At 35.2% G+C, this 21,357-nt stretch overlaps 2 protein-coding genes across 18 annotated transcripts in view; one reads left to right on the top strand and one right to left on the bottom strand.

Annotated features, from left to right (window-relative positions):
* Positions 1-21,357, top strand: part of LOC145305547 (adiponectin receptor protein 1-like) — a 43,955-nt gene that overhangs the window by 12,314 nt on the left and 10,284 nt on the right. For all 14 annotated transcript variants that reach the window (XM_080147196.1, XM_080147198.1, XM_080147205.1 and 11 more), the window contains 11 exons: positions 1,595-1,650; positions 1,884-1,983; positions 2,498-2,577; positions 2,983-3,068; positions 3,474-3,550; positions 4,912-5,027; positions 5,707-5,785; positions 6,302-6,378; positions 7,123-7,237; positions 7,777-7,862; positions 8,160-8,283. In XM_080147196.1, coding sequence (XP_080003322.1) covers positions 1,595-1,650; positions 1,884-1,983; positions 2,498-2,577; positions 2,983-3,068; positions 3,474-3,550; positions 4,912-5,027; positions 5,707-5,785; positions 6,302-6,378; positions 7,123-7,237; positions 7,777-7,862; positions 8,160-8,283 — 996 coding nt within the window. The remainder of the gene's footprint in view (positions 1-1,594; positions 1,651-1,883; positions 1,984-2,497; positions 2,578-2,982; positions 3,069-3,473; positions 3,551-4,911; positions 5,028-5,706; positions 5,786-6,301; positions 6,379-7,122; positions 7,238-7,776; positions 7,863-8,159; positions 8,284-21,357) is intronic.
* LOC145306180 (methylcrotonoyl-CoA carboxylase subunit alpha, mitochondrial-like) lies at positions 9,268-14,688 on the bottom strand. 4 transcript variants are annotated; one of them, XR_013874916.1, is made up of 6 exons: positions 12,062-12,096; positions 11,601-11,714; positions 11,079-11,240; positions 10,519-10,689; positions 10,020-10,195; positions 9,268-9,412 (listed from the first exon to the last, which is right to left on the bottom strand). XR_013874916.1 is itself a non-coding variant. In XM_080148183.1 (6 exons), exons 2-5 carry the CDS (start codon positions 14,177-14,179, stop codon positions 10,052-10,054), a joined length of 390 nt encoding a protein of 129 aa, XP_080004309.1. In that variant the 5' UTR covers positions 14,180-14,223; positions 14,455-14,688; the 3' UTR covers positions 9,268-9,412; positions 10,020-10,051. The 4 variants fall into 4 exon arrangements, 1 of the variants encoding a protein (XP_080004309.1); XM_080148183.1 differs by lacking the exons at positions 10,519-10,689; positions 11,079-11,240; positions 11,601-11,714 and adding exons at positions 13,061-13,144; positions 14,090-14,223; positions 14,455-14,688 and having other exon boundaries at positions 12,062-12,133; XR_013874915.1 differs by lacking the exons at positions 9,268-9,412; positions 10,020-10,195; positions 10,519-10,689 and adding exons at positions 13,061-13,144; positions 14,090-14,223; positions 14,455-14,686 and having other exon boundaries at positions 11,102-11,240; positions 12,062-12,133.

Genomic DNA, 21,357 nt, shown 5'->3' with positions numbered 1-21,357 from the left:
CCAGCTGAGCTGCAGCCGTTACCCAGCTGCCATATGGATGGGTCGCCACTATTTTTGGGAGCATTTTTGAGCTCAGTACCCATAAAAACTTACCCCAAGACACATCACAAGCCCTATGTACTCATTTTACTCTTGGCCGCTCCCATCTGAGCTGCAGCTGTTGCTCAGATGCCATATAGATTGGCCGCCATTTTTGAGCTCAGCACCCATAAAAACCTACCCCTAGACACGTCATAAGCCCCATCTACTTATTCTACTCTTGACCGCTTGCAGCTGAGCAGCAGCTGTTACCTAGCTGCCATATGTATTGGCCGCCACTATTTTTGGTACCATTTTTGAGCTCAGTACCCATAAAAACCTACCCCTAGACACGTCACAAGCCCTATCTACTCATTCTACACTTGGCCGCTCGCAGCTGAGCAGCAGCTATTACTCAACTGCCACATGGATTGGCCATCACTATTTTTGGTAGTATTTTTGAGCTCAGCACCGATAAAAACCTAACCCTGGACATGTCACATGCCCTATGTACTTATTCTACTCTTGGCCTCTCCCAGCTGAGCTGTCGCCGTTACCCAGCTGCCACATGGATGGGCTGCCACTATTTTTGGTAGCATTTTTGAGCTCAGCACCCATAAAACCTACCCCTAGACACGTCACAAGCCCTATCTACTCATTCTACTCTTGGCCGCTCGCAGCTGAGCTGCAGCTGTTACCCAGCTGCCATATGGATTTGCCGTCACTATTTTTAGTAGTATTTTTGAGCTCAGCACCCATAAAAACCTACCCCTAGACATGTCACAAGCCCTATCTACTCTTCATACTCTTGGCCGCTCCCAGCCGTTTTCAGCCGGTTCTAGACGTTTAGCAGCTGGTACTAGAAATTTAAAAAATGGTTATTGCTATCATTTAATATGAATTTAACCAAAACTATGTTTTAAAAAGTTGATTCCTACGTAATTAATGATGAATTTGCCCTAAAAATAGGCCAAAAACGGCTAAACGGCTGAGCTGCAGCCGCCAGCCGTTACTTTTCCAACTTTTTGTTCGATTTAGGGAAAATAGACCTACCAAGGATTACCCTTGCAAAATTTCAGCTCGAAATTCGAATTCTAAGTGCCATTTGCTCACTGATTACGAGATGGTTGGATTAAAAACCCCCCCCTTTACTTACGATTTTGCATCGACTCTTATGCAATTTATATTCTGATCATTTAGTTCTGACATTATACAAGTGTTAATGTCCGTTTGTCCTACCGTTATAGTGCTTCGCTTTTATGGATGTTGTCATCCTTGTTTGGTGTAAAAATGTTAAAAAATATATTTATAGTACTTCTATATAAATCTTCTAAAACATTACGAGAAAATCATCCAATTTGTTTTGAAAAAGTCATTAGTATTTTCTACAGTTGGAGGTAAAAAAAAGAAGGAGGGGGGGGGGGGGTTGTGGTGTCTCGTGACACGACATACCAGCAATTTTATTTTGGGTGCTACTCCCGCTGAAAATTCACTTTCTGTTATTCATACATGATTTTTTTGTGCTTTGCTACTTGATGTTGTCTTCTTTGTTTTGATTTAATTATTTTGTGTTTAGAACATGACTGACCGTATGAGCAGCTTAGGCAGAAGTTCAAGACAAATTGTCAACAGGTACATATCTAATAGGATTCATTAGACAATTAGGCACTACGTTATTTGGAACATTACAGTTAGAAATTAATCCAGGGAGGGAGGGTACATTGGACTGTAACTTACACTAGTACCCAAATAACTACTTACTTCTATTTCCTAGTTAAATAGTTACTTTGTTTTGGCGGGAGAGATTCTCATTCGATTTCAATTTAGATACTCTCATCATTGTTTTGATATCTTCTTACTTTTAGAACGGCTGCAGCCGCCGAGAAAACAGCTAAATCTGCCGCCGCTGCTGCAGAAAAGACCGCAAAATCCGCAGCTGAAGTTCCTGGTAAAGTTTTGAATAAGGTACTGCTTTTTCTTTAAAATTCTAGGAGGGAGTGGACAAATTGCAATGTTAGTTAAAATGGAATACAAAGTTTTAACATCCCGCCTTAGTTAGCTGGCTTAAAACTTACCTTCTAATAATTTTGTTGCTAATCAAAACTGAAATTTAAGTTTTCATTTTACTAATTGCGGACAACTGCCCATAAAACATACAATGCGAAACATACATCCCAACCATAGCAGACAGCCAAGGCTTATTATAATTGTCATCTCCCTAACGATAATCTGCAGATGCGCTACATACGATAAGAAACTATTCTAGTATGGCTTCGAAATCGATTAATATCCGCTGTATTAGAAACGATTCTCAGCCATGTATAGCAACGTATTACAAACAATTCTCCACGAATATAAAAATAAAAAAAAATCCAATTGTTTTATTCTCTACCTACAGTACACGGCCAACAATATGAAATTTATTTTTAATTTTCCCATCCACGGAAAACTGTCTATAATACGACCTAATTAATCCTAGGTGCGAGAATGGAAAGCTGAGTCTTTTGACAAGCTACCCGCGTGGATGAGGGATAATGAATTTCTACAGTTTGGCCATAGGTTGGTATCACAGTTATGTAATACATTCAGTTCGAGTCAGAGAGAAGGTAGGGAGGGGACAATGGACTGTAAATTACAATGGTACTTAAAGTATTATAACCACCTTAATCTATTCGTTGACCTATCGGGCCCCCTCCCATTTTGAATTTAAGGTTTATAATGAAAATTTAAAAAAAAACCTTCTGGAGGGTCATATTTTTCCAGGGGCGATTTTAACTGGGAGGGTGGAGATACATTGCCCTTAACTAGTTACAAACATTCCATGGTTCTAAGAGAAGCTCAATTGTAAAGAAGAACCATATAATTTAGCGGTTAGCAACCTTCTGACAAATAGACAAATAGACATCCTGTTACTTTTATTTAAGGATTAGTAGCACAGCAACATCATAATTAACTGTGTTTTAGGCCAGAGCTAAATTCCTACAGAGAATGTTTTAAATCAGTATTTCGTCTACATACAGAAACTGGAAATATTTGGACACATTTTATTGGTAAGTTTTATTTATTTAAAATAGACTAAAACCTTTCTATCAGAAACTTTGAGGACAACTGGAGCCTGCCAGGATTGCAACTTAAAATCTTCATTTAGCTAATCTACTCTATAATTTGAAATGTCCGTCTGCAACGTTTTAGGAGAAACATCATTTTCTCGGCTCCTTTTCAATATAGACGATTGAAATTTTCAGTACCTAATTAAATAAATTAACATTTTTTTACATTTTCACCACGTATAATTCAGATTCGTCAATGAATGTGGGTGCTTTAGCGGTGCATTTCTATAATAAAGTTTAAGAAGTTTTTAGTGTTGTTTTTCGTATTTCTTACCGTTTCATGGCTTCGCTTTTTAAAGTTGTTGTCATCCTTGTTATTAATGCTTTCTTTTATTTTTTTTTTAGGTTTTATTGTTTTCATAACAGTTACAATATTGTTCTATGTTAACCCGTTGTGTGACTACTGTAATATGGACATTGATGTAAGTATATATACATTTTCTTCGTGTACGTGTCGCGCAATTGCCGTGTACAATTTTGAAAGTATAATGTCGTCTAATAATAATTTACTATCGTCTTTGTCTGTGATTCACTTAATATGTTACGTTGTGCGACTATTGTAATATGGACATTGATGTAAGTATATGTTTTCACTGAGTAGCGTATCTACAGGGTGTTTCAATAGAAACGGTTTTTTTTTTAATCTTAATTATGCATAGAAAGTAAAAACATTATATAAAATGCTTTATATATTTGGAAAACCTATTCTGGGACATTTATGTTTCAAAAATTTAAAAATTATTTTTTCAACAAACTATGCCTTAAAAACCGGTTTTTCCAAAGACCTTATTTTTGAAGATTTACAGATTTAAAGATTGTGGAAAAAATGTTCACATTTTTAAAATTCAAATTGCGCGGCTTGTATTAATAGTAGAAAAACGTTATGTATATCGTTGGAATTGTCATAAACTCTATTTTTTGGAAATACAAGTGCCATTTTTGTGCTATTTGTAGTTTAGGAGCTACGTGATAAAATGTTCCAACTTACTTAAAAATTTCAACCTTTCTCACAATTTTCAACGTAGCTCCTAAACTACAAATAGCACAAAAATGGCACTTATATTTCCAAAAAATAGAGTTTATGACAATTCTAACGATATGCATGGCGTTTTTCTACTATTAATACAAGCCGCGCAATTTGAATTTTAAAAATGTGAACATTTTTTCCACAACCTGAAATCCCTAAATCTTCAAAAATAAGGCCCTTGGAAAAACCGGTTTTTAAGGCATGATTTATTGAAAAAATCATTTTCAAATATTTGAAACATAAATGTCCCAAAATAGGTTTTCCAAATATATAAACCATTTTATATAATTGTTATATTTTCTATGCATAATTAAGATTTGAAAAAAAAACGTTTCTATTGAAACACCCTGTACCTTATAATTAAGGGTGGTGTGTCTGTATGTCCATCCATACATATTATATTCTGTATAGATTTTCACTTTAAAAAGAAATACTATTTATTACTCTTTTTTTTTGACTGATATTCCATTATTTTCTTTTCCAGTCAGACGGTGTTACAACAATTTGTTATTCTACTATTTTACCAAAAGATATCAAGGAATATGAGAATTTACGACAAATTGATGAACTGAACATCCCCACCCAATGATCAAAACCGAATTTCCCCTTCTGTAGATGTAAATTATTTAAGGAAAAGTTTATAAACTAAAGTTTTCAACGTATCAAAGAACGAGATTATAAAACTTTGGGTACAATTGGGTATAATTAAAACTCCAATGTCCATTTCCTCCTTTAACCTCGGTTTTTTATTTTCAGTTGTCTGAGAAATTGATCTTCCTGTTTTTCTTCATTGCTGCGATATTTTGTCTGGGCTGTTCCTCGCTGTTCCACACGGTGTGCTGCCACTCTGAGGCTGTCTCCAATATTTTCAGGTTAATTTTAAGTTTTGGCGGGAAAAGGATGAAATGTCGTCTTTGTTAAAAGGATAGAATGTTCTTTATTGGTAGTGATGACGTTTAGGAAAGGACTTAATTATAACCCTGTTTCAAACTCTGAAGCAGTTTCAAATATTTTCAGGTACAAAATTTGTTGTATCCTAGATTAAATGGTTTAAAAACTACCTTACAGGTAGAAAAGAATATTTACCTAGAAAAAGAAGGTTTCAAATCACATGAAAAAGTTCTTCTAACACAACATAGGGTCCCCCAAGGTTCAGTACTTGGACCTATTCTTTTTTTCTTCATTGCTGCAAAATTTTTCCTGGGCTGTTTCTCTTAAGCTGCAGACATGAAAACCTTACTACTTTATGTATACAACTAGCGGCTTCGCCCCTAGCCTATACGGGCTTTTCACCATGAGTTTATTAAAAAAAAATAAAAAATAAGTATTTCTGGTGCTGCCATTTTTGTGAAGTAACTGCCTCAAAACCATTTTTTAGGGGGGTTTGAGGTGTCCTACTGTCAAAAAAATAGCTTAAAACCACCACAGGTTTAGTAGGTATATTCCCTGAAGAGTAGAGCCCATTCAGTTAAATGGTTACCGAGATTTAAAGCTACGGACAGACATCAAGCTTCCTTTTATTATAGATAATTCATGTATGTTTTTATTTAGTCGGTTGGATTACGCTGGAATAGCCGTGCTGACTGTTGGATCTTTTGTGCCTTGGATCTATTATGGATTCTATTGTCAGGTAGGAACAGGGAGATACAGGGATAAGACATTAAGCAATATACATCTCCAATGATGATAAACAAAAATACCCTTTTATAGATAAAAATTGGACGTCCTTGATTGTCATACCAATGATTTTTATCTTGGGATGGTTATTTTTTTTTACCTTTGTTTTCTTTTTCCACCATTCATACAAGGATAGAAGAATTGACGGGTAAATCTAGAAATCTTTTAAGACAACTAGCGGCTTCGCTCCTTACCTCAAGGGACTTTGCTTCAGATGGACGGACAGACATCAGGCTACTATGTAAATTTCTGTAAATCCCCACATATATAAACAAAGCTAGATCTGAAAAAATTATTAATATTTCTCTTGGATGGATGGAGCCACTCTCTCCCAAAAAGTTATAAACCTTCTTAACTTTTCAAGAGAACCATAACAGGCTAGCGGTTAGTTAGATCTGAACCTACAAACACTCAGAGAGTTATCCTGTTACTTTCATCTAAGAATTATTATTAATTGTTTTGTTTTCAGTTTATTCCGAAAGTGGTTTACCTGAGTATAATTTCTGTGTTGGGGACCATTACTGTTGTTGTTACTATGATGGACAGGTAACTTAATCAATTAATTTGTGTACATCATGTTGACGTGTCATTTATATCCGCTGGATTAGAACCGGTTCTGAGCCATTGAGAGATATTAGTTTTCTTGGCCCACCGGGGCAAAAAAATATTATTAATTTTGTGATTTATTTGTATTTTTTAAGAAAAATGTCTGTAATATGAAGAGAAAAATGATTTTTCAATGTGGGTAAGAATCAGTTCTAATCCAGCTGAAATTGATCTGTTTTAAAGCCATACTGGCCAACGTATTAATATTCTGGTTCAACGCACCGCAGTACCGGTCTGTATGTGCAATTCTGTTTGTGTGTCTTGGAGGATTACTGGGTATATGAAGCAGGGCTTCTGTATACTGGCTCAATGTAATACTTATTATTATTTAGGTTCAACACATCGCAGTACCGGTCTATACGGGCAATTCCGTTTGTTTATTACTGGGTACATGAAGCAGGGCTTCTGTATCCTGGCCCAATATAATAATACTCATTATTATTTAGGTTCAATGCACCACAGTACTGGTCTGTACAGGCAATTCTGTTTGTGTATTTTTGGGTATATGAAGCAGGGCTTCTGTATCCTGGCCCAATATAATAATACTCATTATTATTTAGGTTCAACGCACTGCAGTATCAGTGTGTGCGTGCAAGTCTGTTTGTGTGTCTGGGAGGATTACTGGGTATATGAAGCAGGGCTTCTGTATGCTGGCCCAATATAATAATACTCATTATTATTTAGGTTCAATGCACCGCAGTACCGGTCTGTACGGGCAATTCTGTTTGTTTGTCTGGGAGGATTTGGATTTGTTCCAACCATTCATCTCGTCATAGAGTCAGGATGGAATGAAGCTTTGGTAAGAATTTGTTCACTAGCCCCTAGAGGCCTCTTGGTTAACCAAAGTTTATGTTGTTTTAAGAACTGTGGATATTGTTGAAACTTGCACTGTCTATAGTTTTTTTAAAAAAATATTTTAATCTACAAGAGGTGATTTCTGTTAATTATCATTTGGGATTTACATCAATTTATCGTCCATTGTCATATTCCTTAAGATTCCCCAGGAGTTTACCAAGGATAGTTATGTCCATAAGAATAGCAGCAATCACCAAATAAGGAAACTTATTTAAATTTGAAAATAAAGTTTTACTTACATTTACAAAGCTTTAAATTGATAGGTATAAAGGGTTCCATAAATAAATAATATTCAGAGTAATACCTATTTAAACTTTTTTCTGCTTATTGTATAAATTAAAGAATATTAATTGCAGTATTTAGAAATAAAAAAGTTGTCGTATCCACTAAAATCCAGGGATCTAAAAGGATAAGACAATGGGTGATAAATTGTTGATAAATTAAAAATAATTGTCTTATCCATTAATATCCCTGATTGTTAAGGTGAAAGGAGGAATATCCTGTCTCCTGCTAATGGCCTTCCTGTACATACTTGGCGCAGTGCTGTACGGCCTCAGAATACCTGAGAGGTAAATTTGTTAAAAACTAAAAGAATCTTTGTTATCAAGCATAACTTTAGTCAATTATGTTTTCTATTTTTTGTCTTACTTATATGGCCTGTATGAAAACAATGTGTAAATACACATTACTGCATACTTCCTACCTTTTAGGAAACTGCCATTTGGGAAGAAAGTGTTCATATAAAATAACCATATCAATAAAATTTGACTGTATAGGGATATAAACGTATATAATATTCATTTAATTATTATTGTTCTTTTTATGTATGTACATTGTACATCCAAGAATAATAAATCTAATCTAAGGTTTCTACCTGGAAAGTTTGACCTCTGGTTCCAGAGCCACCAGATCTTCCATGTGCTGGTAGTCCTGGCTGCCATGGTTCACTATAATGGCATGACTAATATGGCTGTCCATAGGCTTACTAAGGTACACATTCATTTAGATGTTTGGTAATATTGACTGATCATTAGATTGATTAAGGGGGGGGGGGAAGTTCTGACACATTTGCGTAAACGGTGATTATTGGCTTTATCTTTTGACTGAGAGGATAGGTTATTAGGGATAAAATCATTCTTATATGATGAATTTCCCCCAGATTTAAGATTTTTTGGATAGGCCTCCAGGTTCCGGAGCTCCAGGCCTCCAGGTGGTCTCTGGACAGGTAAAAAAATAAAAAAATTCTTATTTGAACAGTTAGAGGTAAGTTTATAAAACAACATAAGCTTCTTTTTATATATTATTTATATATTTGAAGAAAAAATTACAATCGGCCTCCAGGTTCAGGTGCTGCAGGACTCCAGGTGGCCTCTGGACAGGTATAAAATCCAAATTTCTTATTTGAACAGTTAGAGGTAAGTTTATAAAACAACATAAGCTTCTTTATATAAATTATCCATATATATGAAGAAACCCAGGACGGAATTAATACCATAAAAAAACCTAGTTTTTACCACTTTTATGGTAAAATTTTACCAGCCTATACGATTTAAAAGGTGGTAAAATTTTACCGTAATCGTGGTAAAAACACTTTTGGTGGTACTCTGTGACGCTTTTTACCAGCGATTTTTACCACAATTATCGGTAAAATTTTACCAGATTTCCGGTAAAATATTACCATTTTAGGACGCAAATTTATACCAGATTTTGACCAATTTTTACCACTTTTTTGGTAAAATTTACCGCAAATTTCTGGTAGATTTTACCGAAAAAGTGGTAAAACTGTTCAACACCTGGTAATATTTTTGCCCTAAATTGGTAAAATTTTACCAGAAATAGGGTAAATATGGTAAAAATTTACCAAAAATTGTGGTAAAAACGGGTGGTAAAAATCACGAGAAAGTGGTAAAAAACGACCTTAATTATAGAAAAACATCGCTTGTAGGTATAAATCGCAAAAATAAAAAAAAATTGTTTTCATTTTTATCTTTATTGATTGAAACAACACTTAAACATATTTTTCTTGATTCTACTGCTTTGGCCGCGAAAACTGTTGCGCAACCTCCTGGATTTGCTGGGCACCGGCCCCATTCGACCTCGTATTGCACTGATATTCAACCTGGAATAAAATTGCTCATTAGTTAATTAGATAATTACAGGGATATAAAGGGATAAGACAATGGCTGATAAATTGATGTTCATCTCTAATGATGATACACATCGTTACCCCTTCTGTAGATTACAATAAGTGATTGAAATGTTAGGACACTCAACTTAATGAACCAACCAATAAAAAATCAATAAAAGTACCCAAGGTTGTTAGGCCAAAGAATAAGAAAATGTTATTTGAAAACTTTGGGGGCTAGTGTAATTTACAGCCCAATGTCCCATCCCTCCCTACTAAATATCTAATCTATAATACAAAGTAGAACGATGTCTGTCCGTCCGTCCGTCCGTCCGTCCGTCCGTCCGTCCGTCCGTCCCAAAGATAAAGCCTATACTCGCTGTTTACGCAAATGTGTCAGAACTTCCCCCCCCCCCCCTTACTCTCACACCTAAATTTTTTTCTTTTGAAAGCAAAAATAAAAGTGTGTAGGTTCGACTCCCCCTCTCCCCCCTCATTCATTTCCTACAGGCATCTTGACACGTGGCAAAAAAATCAGCAAACTTATCTAACTAAACATCTTTGAAAACGCAGAACGAGAAAAAATAAAGGGAAAGCTTACCTGGAAAACATAAGCAGTAACAACATCCCTGGCTAACAAGAACATGCTGTGTCCATACTACTCGGCATCATAACAGGGAACCCGATCTTGTCTGCCTCCGCCTTCAAGGTGTCCAGGCTCTGGTCCTCTCCGTGGTAACCGTGGATTACAGGTACGTTAGCGGCTTCCATGATCATCTAAAAAACAGGTTAAATATTAGAAAAATTGTAACGACAGACTTCTTTTAAATACACAGTTGCTTTTCCTAGAGCCCAATGTCCCATCCCTCCCTACTAAATATCTAATCTATAATACAAAGTAGAACGATGTCTGTCCGTCCGTCCGTCCCAAAGATAAAGCCTATACTCGCTGTTTACGCAAATGTGTCAGGTTCGACTCCCCCTCTCCCCCCTCATTCATTTCCTACAGGCATCTTGACACGTGGCCAAAAAATCAACAAACTTATCTAACTAAACATCTTTGAAAACGCAGAACGAGAAAAAATAAAGGGAAAGCTTACCTGGAAAACATAATCAGTAACAACATCCGTGGCTAACAAGAACAGGATAGTACTCGGCTTTACTGATTATATGCTTCACGTGGCGTATGGAGCCTTCTTTAAGAAGTTGAGCACAGATTTTAGCAAGGCAGCCCGCTGGGGTAGGCAGTGAAAACCAGGCTTGGGTACATCCTAAATAGAGATAGGTTGTTAGAAGATTTTAGCAAGGCAGTAAGAATGTTTGGAACTTTATACAAATGTCTAACTACGTTTTAAATCAACCATCTCTCTCCATAGGCATTAATCAAGTATAATTTCCCAGGGATATAAAGGGATAAGACAATGGCCGATAAATTGATATACATCCCCAATGATGATACACAAAATTGCCCCTTCTAAAGATTACAATTAGTGGTAGAAACGTTTTAGCAATCAACATAATGAAGCAACCAATTAAAATTAAATAAAAGTCTCAAAGGTTGTTAAGCAAACGAATAAGGAAACGTTATTATAACACTTTGGGGACTAGTGAAATAAAAAGCCCATGCGTTCCTGATAATTTCCCCTGGAACAAAACTGACCTGAACTTCTACGTGTCTGGGGTCAACAACAAACTTCTCCAGGAGCATCACTTCGTCACCGAAGGACTTCATCGGCTCGCGCTTGGCAGACTCCAGCTGGGCCTCGAACTCGCCAGCGGTCATGGCAATCCTCATACCCTTGCCACCCCCTCCGCGGACAACCTATGACAATATCAAATAACAGTTTTCCACAGGTAGAAAAATAAAAACAATATAAAATTTAGCAGCTACTCTACAATAAGGTATGCCGTCACTCCGTCTGACTGTACTATATATCATTACACAATGGTAGAAAAATATAACACTACATTTCTTTACATACATATATATAATTTATATAACTTACATATTCCTTTTTTTTTTAACATTGATTCCCAGAATTATACCTAAGGTATAATGTTATAATCGAGCCTTGAAGTTGAAATATATTATGTCATTGTCCATATTAAACATCCTGTTTTATATTTATATTATTTACTATTTTATTGCGGTACATGTGGACATACTTGTCCTTGTTCCCACCTTGATCATAACAGGGAACCCGATCTTGTCTGCCTCCGCCTTCAAGGTGTCCAGGCTCTGGTCCTCTCAGTGGTAACCGTGGATTACAGGTACGTTAGCGGCTTCCATGATCATCTAAAAAACAGGTTAAATATTAGAAAAATTGTAACGACAGACTTCTTTTAAATACACAGTTGCTTTTCCTAGAGCCTACTTGTGTTTCGTCTTAAAAGAGGATGGTTGGAGGGTTTTTACCAATGAAAATTTTCGAGGACATTTTTCCAAGAAGCGGTGTCATACCCCCCCCCCCCCCGCCAAAAAAACAGCATAAACATTCCCTGAAAATTATGGAAGACCAGAAGATTGAGATCGTAGAGGACAAATGAACAGACATCCTGTTACTCCGGTATAGTATAGAGTGTTATTTCTTTCTACTTGAAATCAACCAAAATAAGTTCCTGAGTAGCTACTCTATCATTTACCTTAGATGTAGACTTGATACCCATATCTCTAATGGCAGTGGACGGTGGACCAACAAATATAACTCCTTTCTCCTGATAAAAAAAAAAATTTAAATTAAAAGGTAGGTATCATTCTTATTAATATAATATTACATTCTTGAAATTAACCAGAAAAAAACGTAAGCAGTACAGTGGCGTGCACAGGGTTTTTACGGGAAGGGATGTAATCTTAGAGGTTTTTAAAAAACGGGGGGGGGGGGGGAATCTACATAATTTTAATTTTAAGGGGTGTGTTGTCAACCCCATTCCTCACACTAATGACCGTGGACAAGATAATGAACGAAATATACATATATAAATCCCCAAATATATTGAACAAAACAACACCTTAGATTAGTTCAGACACTGCTAGTTTGAATGAACCAATCAAGATTTAAAGTTGTGAGCTAACGTGCTTATAAAACTTTGGGTACCAGTATAACTTCCAGTCTAATATCCACTCCCTCCCTGCAGTCAAATGGAAAATATTACCTGTCCAGGGATATAAAATACACGTGGATATTATTAATGACATATCATGGAAATTAGGTTCCTAACATGGACTTCATATATTGGTCAGTTCGTTTACCCAGAAGGAGGTAAGGGGGTGTTGTAAGGGAGGAATAAGGGTGTATCTTTATTTTAGCCCGCTGTGAGTACCGCTTTATTAGAGTACATGAAAAACTGGTGTAACATCCAGGTAATAATATATCCATTTACCCAAGAATCTTAAGGGATAAGACAATGGTCGACAAATTGATGTACTGTACATGTACAACCCCATTGATGATACACAAAATTACCCCTTACATAGATTACCTTTTGTGGTTGATACGTTTGGACACTCAACTTAATGTACCAACCAATCAGAGATCACTTAATCCCCAAAGTTGTTAAGCCAACGAATAAGAATACGTTATTATAAAAGTTTGGGGACACGTGTAGTTAACAGCCCATTGTCCCCTCCCTCCCTGCATTTACCTGGCAAAGATTAGCAAACTCGACATTCTCGGAGAGAAATCCATAGCCAGGATGTACAGCATCGGAGCCGGTTTCCGCCGCAACCTAAGATAATACAGTGTATGGTCAATAGTAACTAAGCCCCTAGAGGCCTCTAGGGGCACTTGAGTTAGTGGTGAGTTGAAATAGATCCCAACATTTTTTTATTTTAGTTTCAATAGAAAAAGTAAAAAATCCATCTTAAGGCTTAAATATGATCAGAAAATAGAATAAAACCAACTCAGGACCTATGTGATGCCTACCTAAAATAGAGAACCCAATCGGATCAGTAGTTATTTAGAAAAAAAGTCTTACTGCTTTATATAATAGGATGATGCATATAAGAGTTATTCTAAATCTTAATAGGTAGATTCTTCCAAGTTTCAATTTAAATTATCAATCACACCATTAAGCAAAAAACAACACCCATTTTTTTGCAATGTGAAAGGTGTGGGGAGGGGGGGGGGGGGGGGCTGGGAAAGAGCCGACCCACTACCTTGAATTTTAATTTTTCAAAGTTTTTAAAAAATAAAATTTTTGGGGTAATTTTTCTTAGGCCTATAAAAAAATCCATGTATAAATTAAAACCTTTCCGAGACATACAATAAGCTTCAATGTAGAGGAGAGACGTGTACGTACGCTAGATATTTCGCTACAAACGAAGACAAACAAACATCCTGTTACTTTTATTTAAGGATTATTTTAATCAATCAATTCTTGTAATGTCCATCTAAAACTAATACCTAACAGTATAATGTCAGAGATATAAAGGGATAAGACAAAACAATGGTCGATAAATTGATGTAAATCCTCAATGATGATTAACAAAATTACCCCTTGGATTAATATTAGTGGTTGAAACGTTCGAACACTCAACCTATTGAGCTAACCAATCAAAATTCACTAAAGTCCTGATGTCGAAAGTTGTAAACCAACGAAAATGTAAACGTAATTATAAAACTTTTGGCACTAGTTTAATAAACAGTATCTCCTCTCTCTGGTATAATATACCTTTAAAATAGTATCTCCCCTGAGATAGCTCTGTTGTGAGGCAGCTGGACCAATTCTAACAGTAGGTTCGTCCGCCATGGCTACATGCATAGAGTTTCTGTCGCTGTCACTGTAAACTGCCACAGTTTTAATACCTATAATAAATTTTGACTAAAACACAATAAAATGTAGGTAACAAAGGAAGGGTTGGGGCGGAGGTGCCACTTTATATAGGAAACAAATAAAAATCGTCGGAAAAAGCCGTTTTTTAAGCAAACAAAAGCGCGTTTTGCTCTATCTGTGAGATATTATGAATAAGATAATGTTAAGATTTGATATTAAGATGAGAAAAATTTACGTTCACAGTCCCTTTAAAGACACAATACCTGTAATAATAATACCCTGGCCTTTCTCATTATAAGCCTAGGCAGAGCCATGCTGGTGAGTGATGCTAGCCCAAGCGTGGACCGTGGTGAACTGTACTTCTACCGCCAATACCTAATTACAGGGTTACGAAAGTTTAAATTGATGTTTTTTTTTTAATGTTAATATTAAATGTAATATAGTTTTGTAATGACATATAAAATATATATTCGATAGAATATAAAAAAATATAGTGCATTCAATATTAAAAAAAAATATTTAAATATATATATAGTTGTTAACCATATAGAATCTATTTCCGGCCGGGTTCTTAAAAGATATTGCCGCGTTTTTTCGACATTTTTTACGCTATGAATAACAAGCGCGACATTCGCGAAATCTAAAAGAGTATACAATGATTTATTTAATTATTTCGCTTTTGATGGTACGGCCTTCATAGAAAAAAAAAGATTATCTTCAATCCATTTTTGCTGCATATTAATTAATGCATCTTTTTAGAGCTGTGTTAGACATTAGAAAAATTGCTAAAAAAATAATTTAAAATTCAGTATTTTTATGTTATATACTCTGTTTGAAATTCTATCGTCAACGTTCAATCAATTAATGTCTAAAAAACGCCGAAAAAATGTGGCATTCATCTTTTAAAAACCCATCTCGGTGGTATTTCCGGTTGGCAAAGACAACATAAATATAGAAATCATGAAACATTGTTGTTCCACAATTTTGCCACATTTTTAAACATCTTGCTTAAAAAAAATCTTCCAAACAAATTGTAAATTCTACAAATTTAAATATTTAGAGAAAATTGAGTAGTAATTTACTTCTTGATTCAAAATATTTGATTAAATTGAATCAAAACTAATAATTATTTTTGGCACTCTATATTCAAATAATCATAAGCAATTATCAATAGTGCGCATGCGTGCACAGAGGTGCCATAAATTTCAAAACTTAAAAATATAAGTTTTGTAGCGAAATTACTCTATAATTCGAAATCTCTGTCTTTCTTTTAGAAACATTCAGGGGAATATACGAAAGCTTATATTTATATTAAAGATGAAAAATCGATAAATTCAAATGCACACGGCACATCTGCGTAAACACACAGACCTGGATTTTTTTTCTTTTAATTTTAATTCGTATGAAGCTAGCTCAAATAAGTAAATATTAAATTTGATATATTTTTGACGATGCGGGAGGATGTTTTAAAAGAAATGATGAAATAATTTTCAAGGTTTTAAAAAAAAGTTAGCTTCTTTTATGCGAAAAAATTCAATAAAAAGTAAAAATTTTTACCAAAAAGTTGGTCAAATTTTACCAAGTTTTTTTTTTTGGCAAAGTCCAAAAATTTGGACTTAGCCTAAAAATTTACCTTGTCAATTTTTACCAAAAAGTTGGTCAAATTTTACCAAGTTTTTTTTTTTGGCAAAGTCCAAAAATCTGGACTTAGCCTAAAAATTTACCTTGTCAATTTTTACCAAAAAGTTGGTCAAATTTTACAAAGTTTTTTTTTTTGGCAGAGTCCAAAAATTTGGACTTAGCCTAAAAATTTACCTTGTCAATTTTTACCAAAAAGTTGGTCAAATTTTACCAAGTTCATTTTTTTTGGCAAAGTCCAAAAATCTGGACTTAGCCTAAAAAAATACCTTGTCAAATTTTACCAACTTTTTGGTAAAAATTGACCAAATTGCGTTTTTTTGTCTAAGTCCGAAAATTCGGACTTAACCTGAAAAATAGAGTTGTAAAATTGACCACATTTTTGGTAAAACTTCCAAAAGTGGTAAAATTAAAAAAAAAAAAAAAATTTAAATTTAGGCTTCATTGTATAGAAGTCATTATTTTAAAGTACTACAACTGATTATGAAGAGCTGTTTTGTATTTAAAACACAAAAAACGGGTTTTTTTGTTTCGTCAAATTTTACAAAAAAAATGGTAAAATTTGACTAATTTTTTGGCTAAAATTTTTGCTGGTAAAATTTACCACGAAACTGGTATATTTTACCAGGTTGACCAGCTTTACCACTTTTCTGGTAAAACGACCTTTTTTTCTGGTATTTCGTAGAACCTGGGAAAAATTACATTCGGCCTCCAGGTTCAGGTGCTGCAGGCCTCCAGGTGGCCTCTGGACAGGTAAAAAATCCAAATTTCTTATTTGAACAGTTAGAGGTAAGTTTATAAAACAACATAAGCTTCTTAATATATATTATTCATATATTTGAAGAAAAAATTACAATCGGCCTCCAGGTTCAGGTGCTACAGGCCTCCAGGTGGCCTCTGGACAGGTAAAAAATCCAAATTTCTTATTTGAACAGTTAGAGGTAAGTTTATAAAACAACATAAGCTTCTTTTAATAGATCATTTATATATTAGAAAAAAAAATTACAATCGGCCTCCAGGTTCAGTTGTTGCAGGCCTCCAGGTGGCCTCTGGACAGGTATAAAATCCAATTTTCTTATTTGAACAGTTAGAGGTAAGTTTATAAAACAACATAATCTTCTTTTTACATATTATTTATATATTTGAAGAAAAAATTACAATCCGCCTCCAGGTTCAGGTGCTGCAGGCCTCCAGGTGGCCTCTGGACAGGTAAAAAATCCAAATTTCTTATTTGAACAGTTAGAGGTAAGTTTATAAAACATCATAATCTTCTTTTTATATATTATTTATATATTTGAAGAAAAAATTACAATCCGCCTCCAGGTTCAGGTGCTGCAGGCCTCCAGGTGGCCTCAGGACAGATATAAAATCCAAATTTCTTATTTGAACAGTTAGAGGTAAGTTTATAAAACAACATAAGCTTCTTTTAATAGATAATTTATATATTAGAAAAAAAAATTACAATCCGCCTCCAGGTTCAGGTGCTGCAGGCCTCCAGGTGGCCTCTGGACAGGTAAAAAATCAAAATTTCTTATTTGAACAGTTAGAGGTAAGTTTATAAAACAAAATAAGCTTCTTATTATATATTATTTACATATTTAAAGAAAAACTTACTACCAGTCTCCAGGTTTGGGTGCTGCAGGCCTCCAGGTTGTCTCTGGACATGTAAAAATCAATATTTCTTATTTGAACAGATAGAGGTATACTTGTAAAACAAAGTAAGCATATTTTCAAATGTTATTTATGTATTCCAGGTATAAACTTAAAAATATTTACCTTAATACCTAATTGAAAATAAACTTATATTTGATTATATTACCTACTTACCTCATTGAAACCAAAAATTTAAACTTCCATCCATATTTTCATGTATATATCAAATAAGATTTTTTTTGATTTTTTAGCTGTCCAGAGACCACCTGGAGGCCTGAAGCACCTGAACCTGGAGGCCGATTGTAATTTTTTCTTTTAATATATAAATAATATATTATAATAATAATAATAATAATTTATTTGGAAATCAACAAGTAGATACAATATTGCATTGGTTAATAGCCCACTGGCTATGCGGAATTGGTCGACAACTGTTTCGTTGTTGGCCCTTCCGTTTTACAATGATACTAGTTACAATATTTAATATAGGATGAAAAAAACAATTATGTTGTATGATTGTATCCAACGCTATATCTAGACTTCTTGATCCCATACAGGGGTGCCGTGGATATGAACTAATCATACCCAATCACTATTGTGATTATAGTCTAAAAGACCGACGAGCTGTTTCGTTAGTTCACATGTCGATGCTGTCCTTATCCTGGGCCTGGCCCGTAAGCCAGGTTCAAGCATCAAAGAGCATGACATGACCGAGAACCTCGTTGACGACCCCAGGGAGATTGGGTTGGGCGGGACTATGGGGGAGGGTGATATATGTTAATATGTTAAGTATTTATGTTGGGATTATTCATGACGATTCAATGTATAATATTTGTGTGATTGATATAATTTGTTATGGTATGGAGTGGAGTTTGTAAGAACATTTAAAACATTGGATTAGTTACGAGAGTTTTAGGAAGGTAAGAATAAGTTTGAAGAATTTTGAGACAAGTAATAAGCAGCAAGTAATAAGTAATAACTAATAAGTAATGTATCTAAGGCCTTATTAGATTTGATTAGATAGTACGAACATTATAAGATTTAAGATTTAAGTTCAAAAACTATTAGAATTATTCGAATAAAAGAATAAAGATTAAAAGGGTAAAGATTAAAAGAGTAAAGATTAAGCTTAACCTAGAAGATTCCTTAATTCATTAATTAATTTCTTAATTTCCCTAATTGACGTAAAAATGTCAGACTGATTATAATTATAATTATTCATAGGCGGCGTGCGTTTTGACTCATATTATCCTTGTTATTTGCATTAAAATTTTATTAATCATATTCTTTATGTTTGATGGCCCGCTTGTTTTTGGCGTGCCGACAAAAGTTTGCCGACAAAAGTTTACTGGCGAACGGGTTATACAGACCTACGAACAAACAGTTATATAATTAGACATACTATTACAATCAGACGATTAGGCACACGCGTGTAACATTTCATCATCTTTAAATTTTTGCAGATGTGTAATTAATATTCTAAGTATGTGTGTGCGTTTGAATGGATGTGTGTTCGCGTGTGTCTGTTCGTGTCAGTGGCTGTGTGGTACCAGGTTGGGGTGGGTATTTATATATGAGAATGGGGGTGGGTTGAGGTTGATGATCTTAGGGGAAAAGTCCCTTCGCGCAATTGTCCTCACGTGACCACTTGTTTACTTAAGAGAGAAAAGGGGTAGTTATTAAAGTTGCGCAAAGAATAAAGATGCATTTTATTGGGGGTGGGGGATTTCTATTATTTTATTGGCTTAATATGTTGCTAAGAAATTCTACCGACAAAGGTATTGCATTTCCGTTTAATTGTTTACTGACCGTTGCCAAGCCCACATCTTTAAGTTAATTTAATCTAATCCTACCTACGCTAATTTATAATTAAGTTTACGTTAATTGCTTTATACCGGTGATGTCAGGAAATATTCACGAGTTGTTGGCCGCAGTCGAGGCAATGGATGCGGACCCGCATCCTGTGGAGGGCGCCGACGTTAACGCCAACAACAACGCCATCGTCAATGCCATCGACGCGAACAACTTGGTTCCGGCCGGCCCCCAAGCATTGGGGTTCTTAGCGCAGCAACTCGCTTTGAACCCCGGCTTAATGCCGGGCTGGTACAGAAGTGGTCAAGTTTTGCAGAGGTTTTTCAAGGAAATCTGCAAACTTGTGTACCGGTCCGGCTTCCAGTCCGTCATAAACAACGACGCCATTCGTTTGTTTAATGAGGGGGTCGGCCTGTTCCAAGTGTTACAGGAGTCTCTGCCATCCTCCCAGCGATCACAAGAGGAGAACGAGGAACAGCTGGAGCTGCTCGAGGCCAGGTGCAATGGCTACAAGGAAAGCGTCCTTGTGGCGCTGACCGAGTATGACATTGCACTCAACCTCGAGCGCACCGTTGACCTCAGCGACGAGGACGAGCCTGCCGCCAACCAGGAGAACGACGACCGCTGGTCCTACGATCCCGATTGGTCCCTCGATACCAATGTATCCTCCGGCGGCGTCAGTGATCTGGCCGATCTGGAAGACGTGGACGAGTTCCCCGGTGACGAGCAAGAGGAGGGAGAGGAGGGGGAAGAAGAAGAAGAAGAGGAGGAGGGGCAAGCTTCGTCCGTCATCACGATCGACTCCGATTCGGACGTTGAGGTCGCCGTCGAGGGGGCTCACAACATGAGCGTAGAGATCCTCAACTAATTATTCAATATAAAAACAATCATTCAATATACAATATAAAAAAAAAAAAAAAAAAAAAAAAAACAATCTATCTACCTCTGTTATATTAAACATTATTATACAGTCAAGAGTGCGCAAAATATTTCTATTATTATTATCAAAATTATCGTAAATTTCCCGCAATTGTGACGTAACCTATAAATGCAAATATATATGTAACAAATTTATTCTTTATTGATTGTTTTTTAATTTTATTATATAGTTGTCTGATATAATTGCAACGCTGCTCTATAATTCGTTAAAGTCTGTTCGTGCTTAATGAAAAATAAAAATCGATTATTGGATATCGGCTTGCAGATAAATATTTTAATTAAATTAAAATCCTAGGTACTTATTTTTGTTGTTAATAAAAAAAATTTTTGTGTGAATATCGTAAAAACGTAACGGAACTAAAAGACGTGAGATAGCGTAAACTTACGTAAATATAATTTTCTATGAATTTGCGACGCTTCTCTATAACTCACTAATGTCTGTTAGGATTGATCGATTAACTAACAAAATAGCTTTGGATAATTTAGGGAAAATAATATGAAGTTCGCGTAGTTATTTATCCATTCGGAATCTTGGTTATTGTGGATGAAAAAATCGAAAATTGGATATCGGCTTGTAAAAAAAAAATTATTTTGATAAAACTCCTAGGTACTTATTTTGTTTTTAATAACAATTTTGTGTGAATATCATAAGACGTGTAAAACTTAAAGACTTAAGATATCGTAAACTTGTGTAAAACTTAAAGACTTAAGATAGCGTAAACTTATGTAAATATAATTTTGTGTGAAGTTGCGACGCTTCTCTATGATTCATTCAAGTCTGTTTAGATTGATTGATAAAAATAAAGATAAGATAAAAAATAAGAAATAAGAAATAAGGAGGATAATATACAAGTACGCGTAGTTTAGTATTCGTTTTTGTTAAAATTAAGATTTGGGTAGGATTATTCTGAAAGTAGAAGGTGTAAAAAGAGTTTCCTGTTAAAAAGATTCTTATCCTGTAAAGACTTAATGTCTGCTGGTAATCTATTCCATACGCTAGGAAAGGAAAAAAGTGGGAGGGATTTGATATACTGTTTGTTTGTGAATTGAATGCTAAAATCATTATCGTTCCTTAACCCTCTAGTTCGCGTGTCTCTGTTTAATTTCCATGTATTGTCAAATGT

This window comes from Acartia tonsa, chromosome 14, assembly GCF_053477335.1.
Source record: "Acartia tonsa isolate MP-2025a chromosome 14, ASM5347733v1, whole genome shotgun sequence".
In the NCBI taxonomy this organism is placed as follows: Eukaryota; Metazoa; Arthropoda; class Copepoda; order Calanoida; family Acartiidae; genus Acartia; species Acartia tonsa.
Note: the sequence above shows the minus strand (reverse complement) of the source record. Positions and strands in the feature narration are given on the sequence as shown.

What these genes read in the sequence shown, in the direction of transcription:
- LOC145306180 (XM_080148183.1), bottom strand. Translation starts at nt 14,179, where the DNA reads ATGCATGTAGCCATGGCGGACGAACCTACTGTTAGAATTGGTCCAGCT. An exon ending in AGTTTGCTAATCTTTGCCAG is followed by an intron (nt 12,134 to 13,060) that starts GTAAATGCAGGG and finishes TTTTTTTATCAG; the next exon opens with GAGAAAGGAGTTATATTTGT. An exon ending in GTATCAAGTCTACATCTAAG is followed by an intron (nt 10,196 to 12,061) that starts GTAAATGATAGA and finishes CCTGTTTTTTAG; the next exon opens with ATGATCATGGAAGCCGCTAA.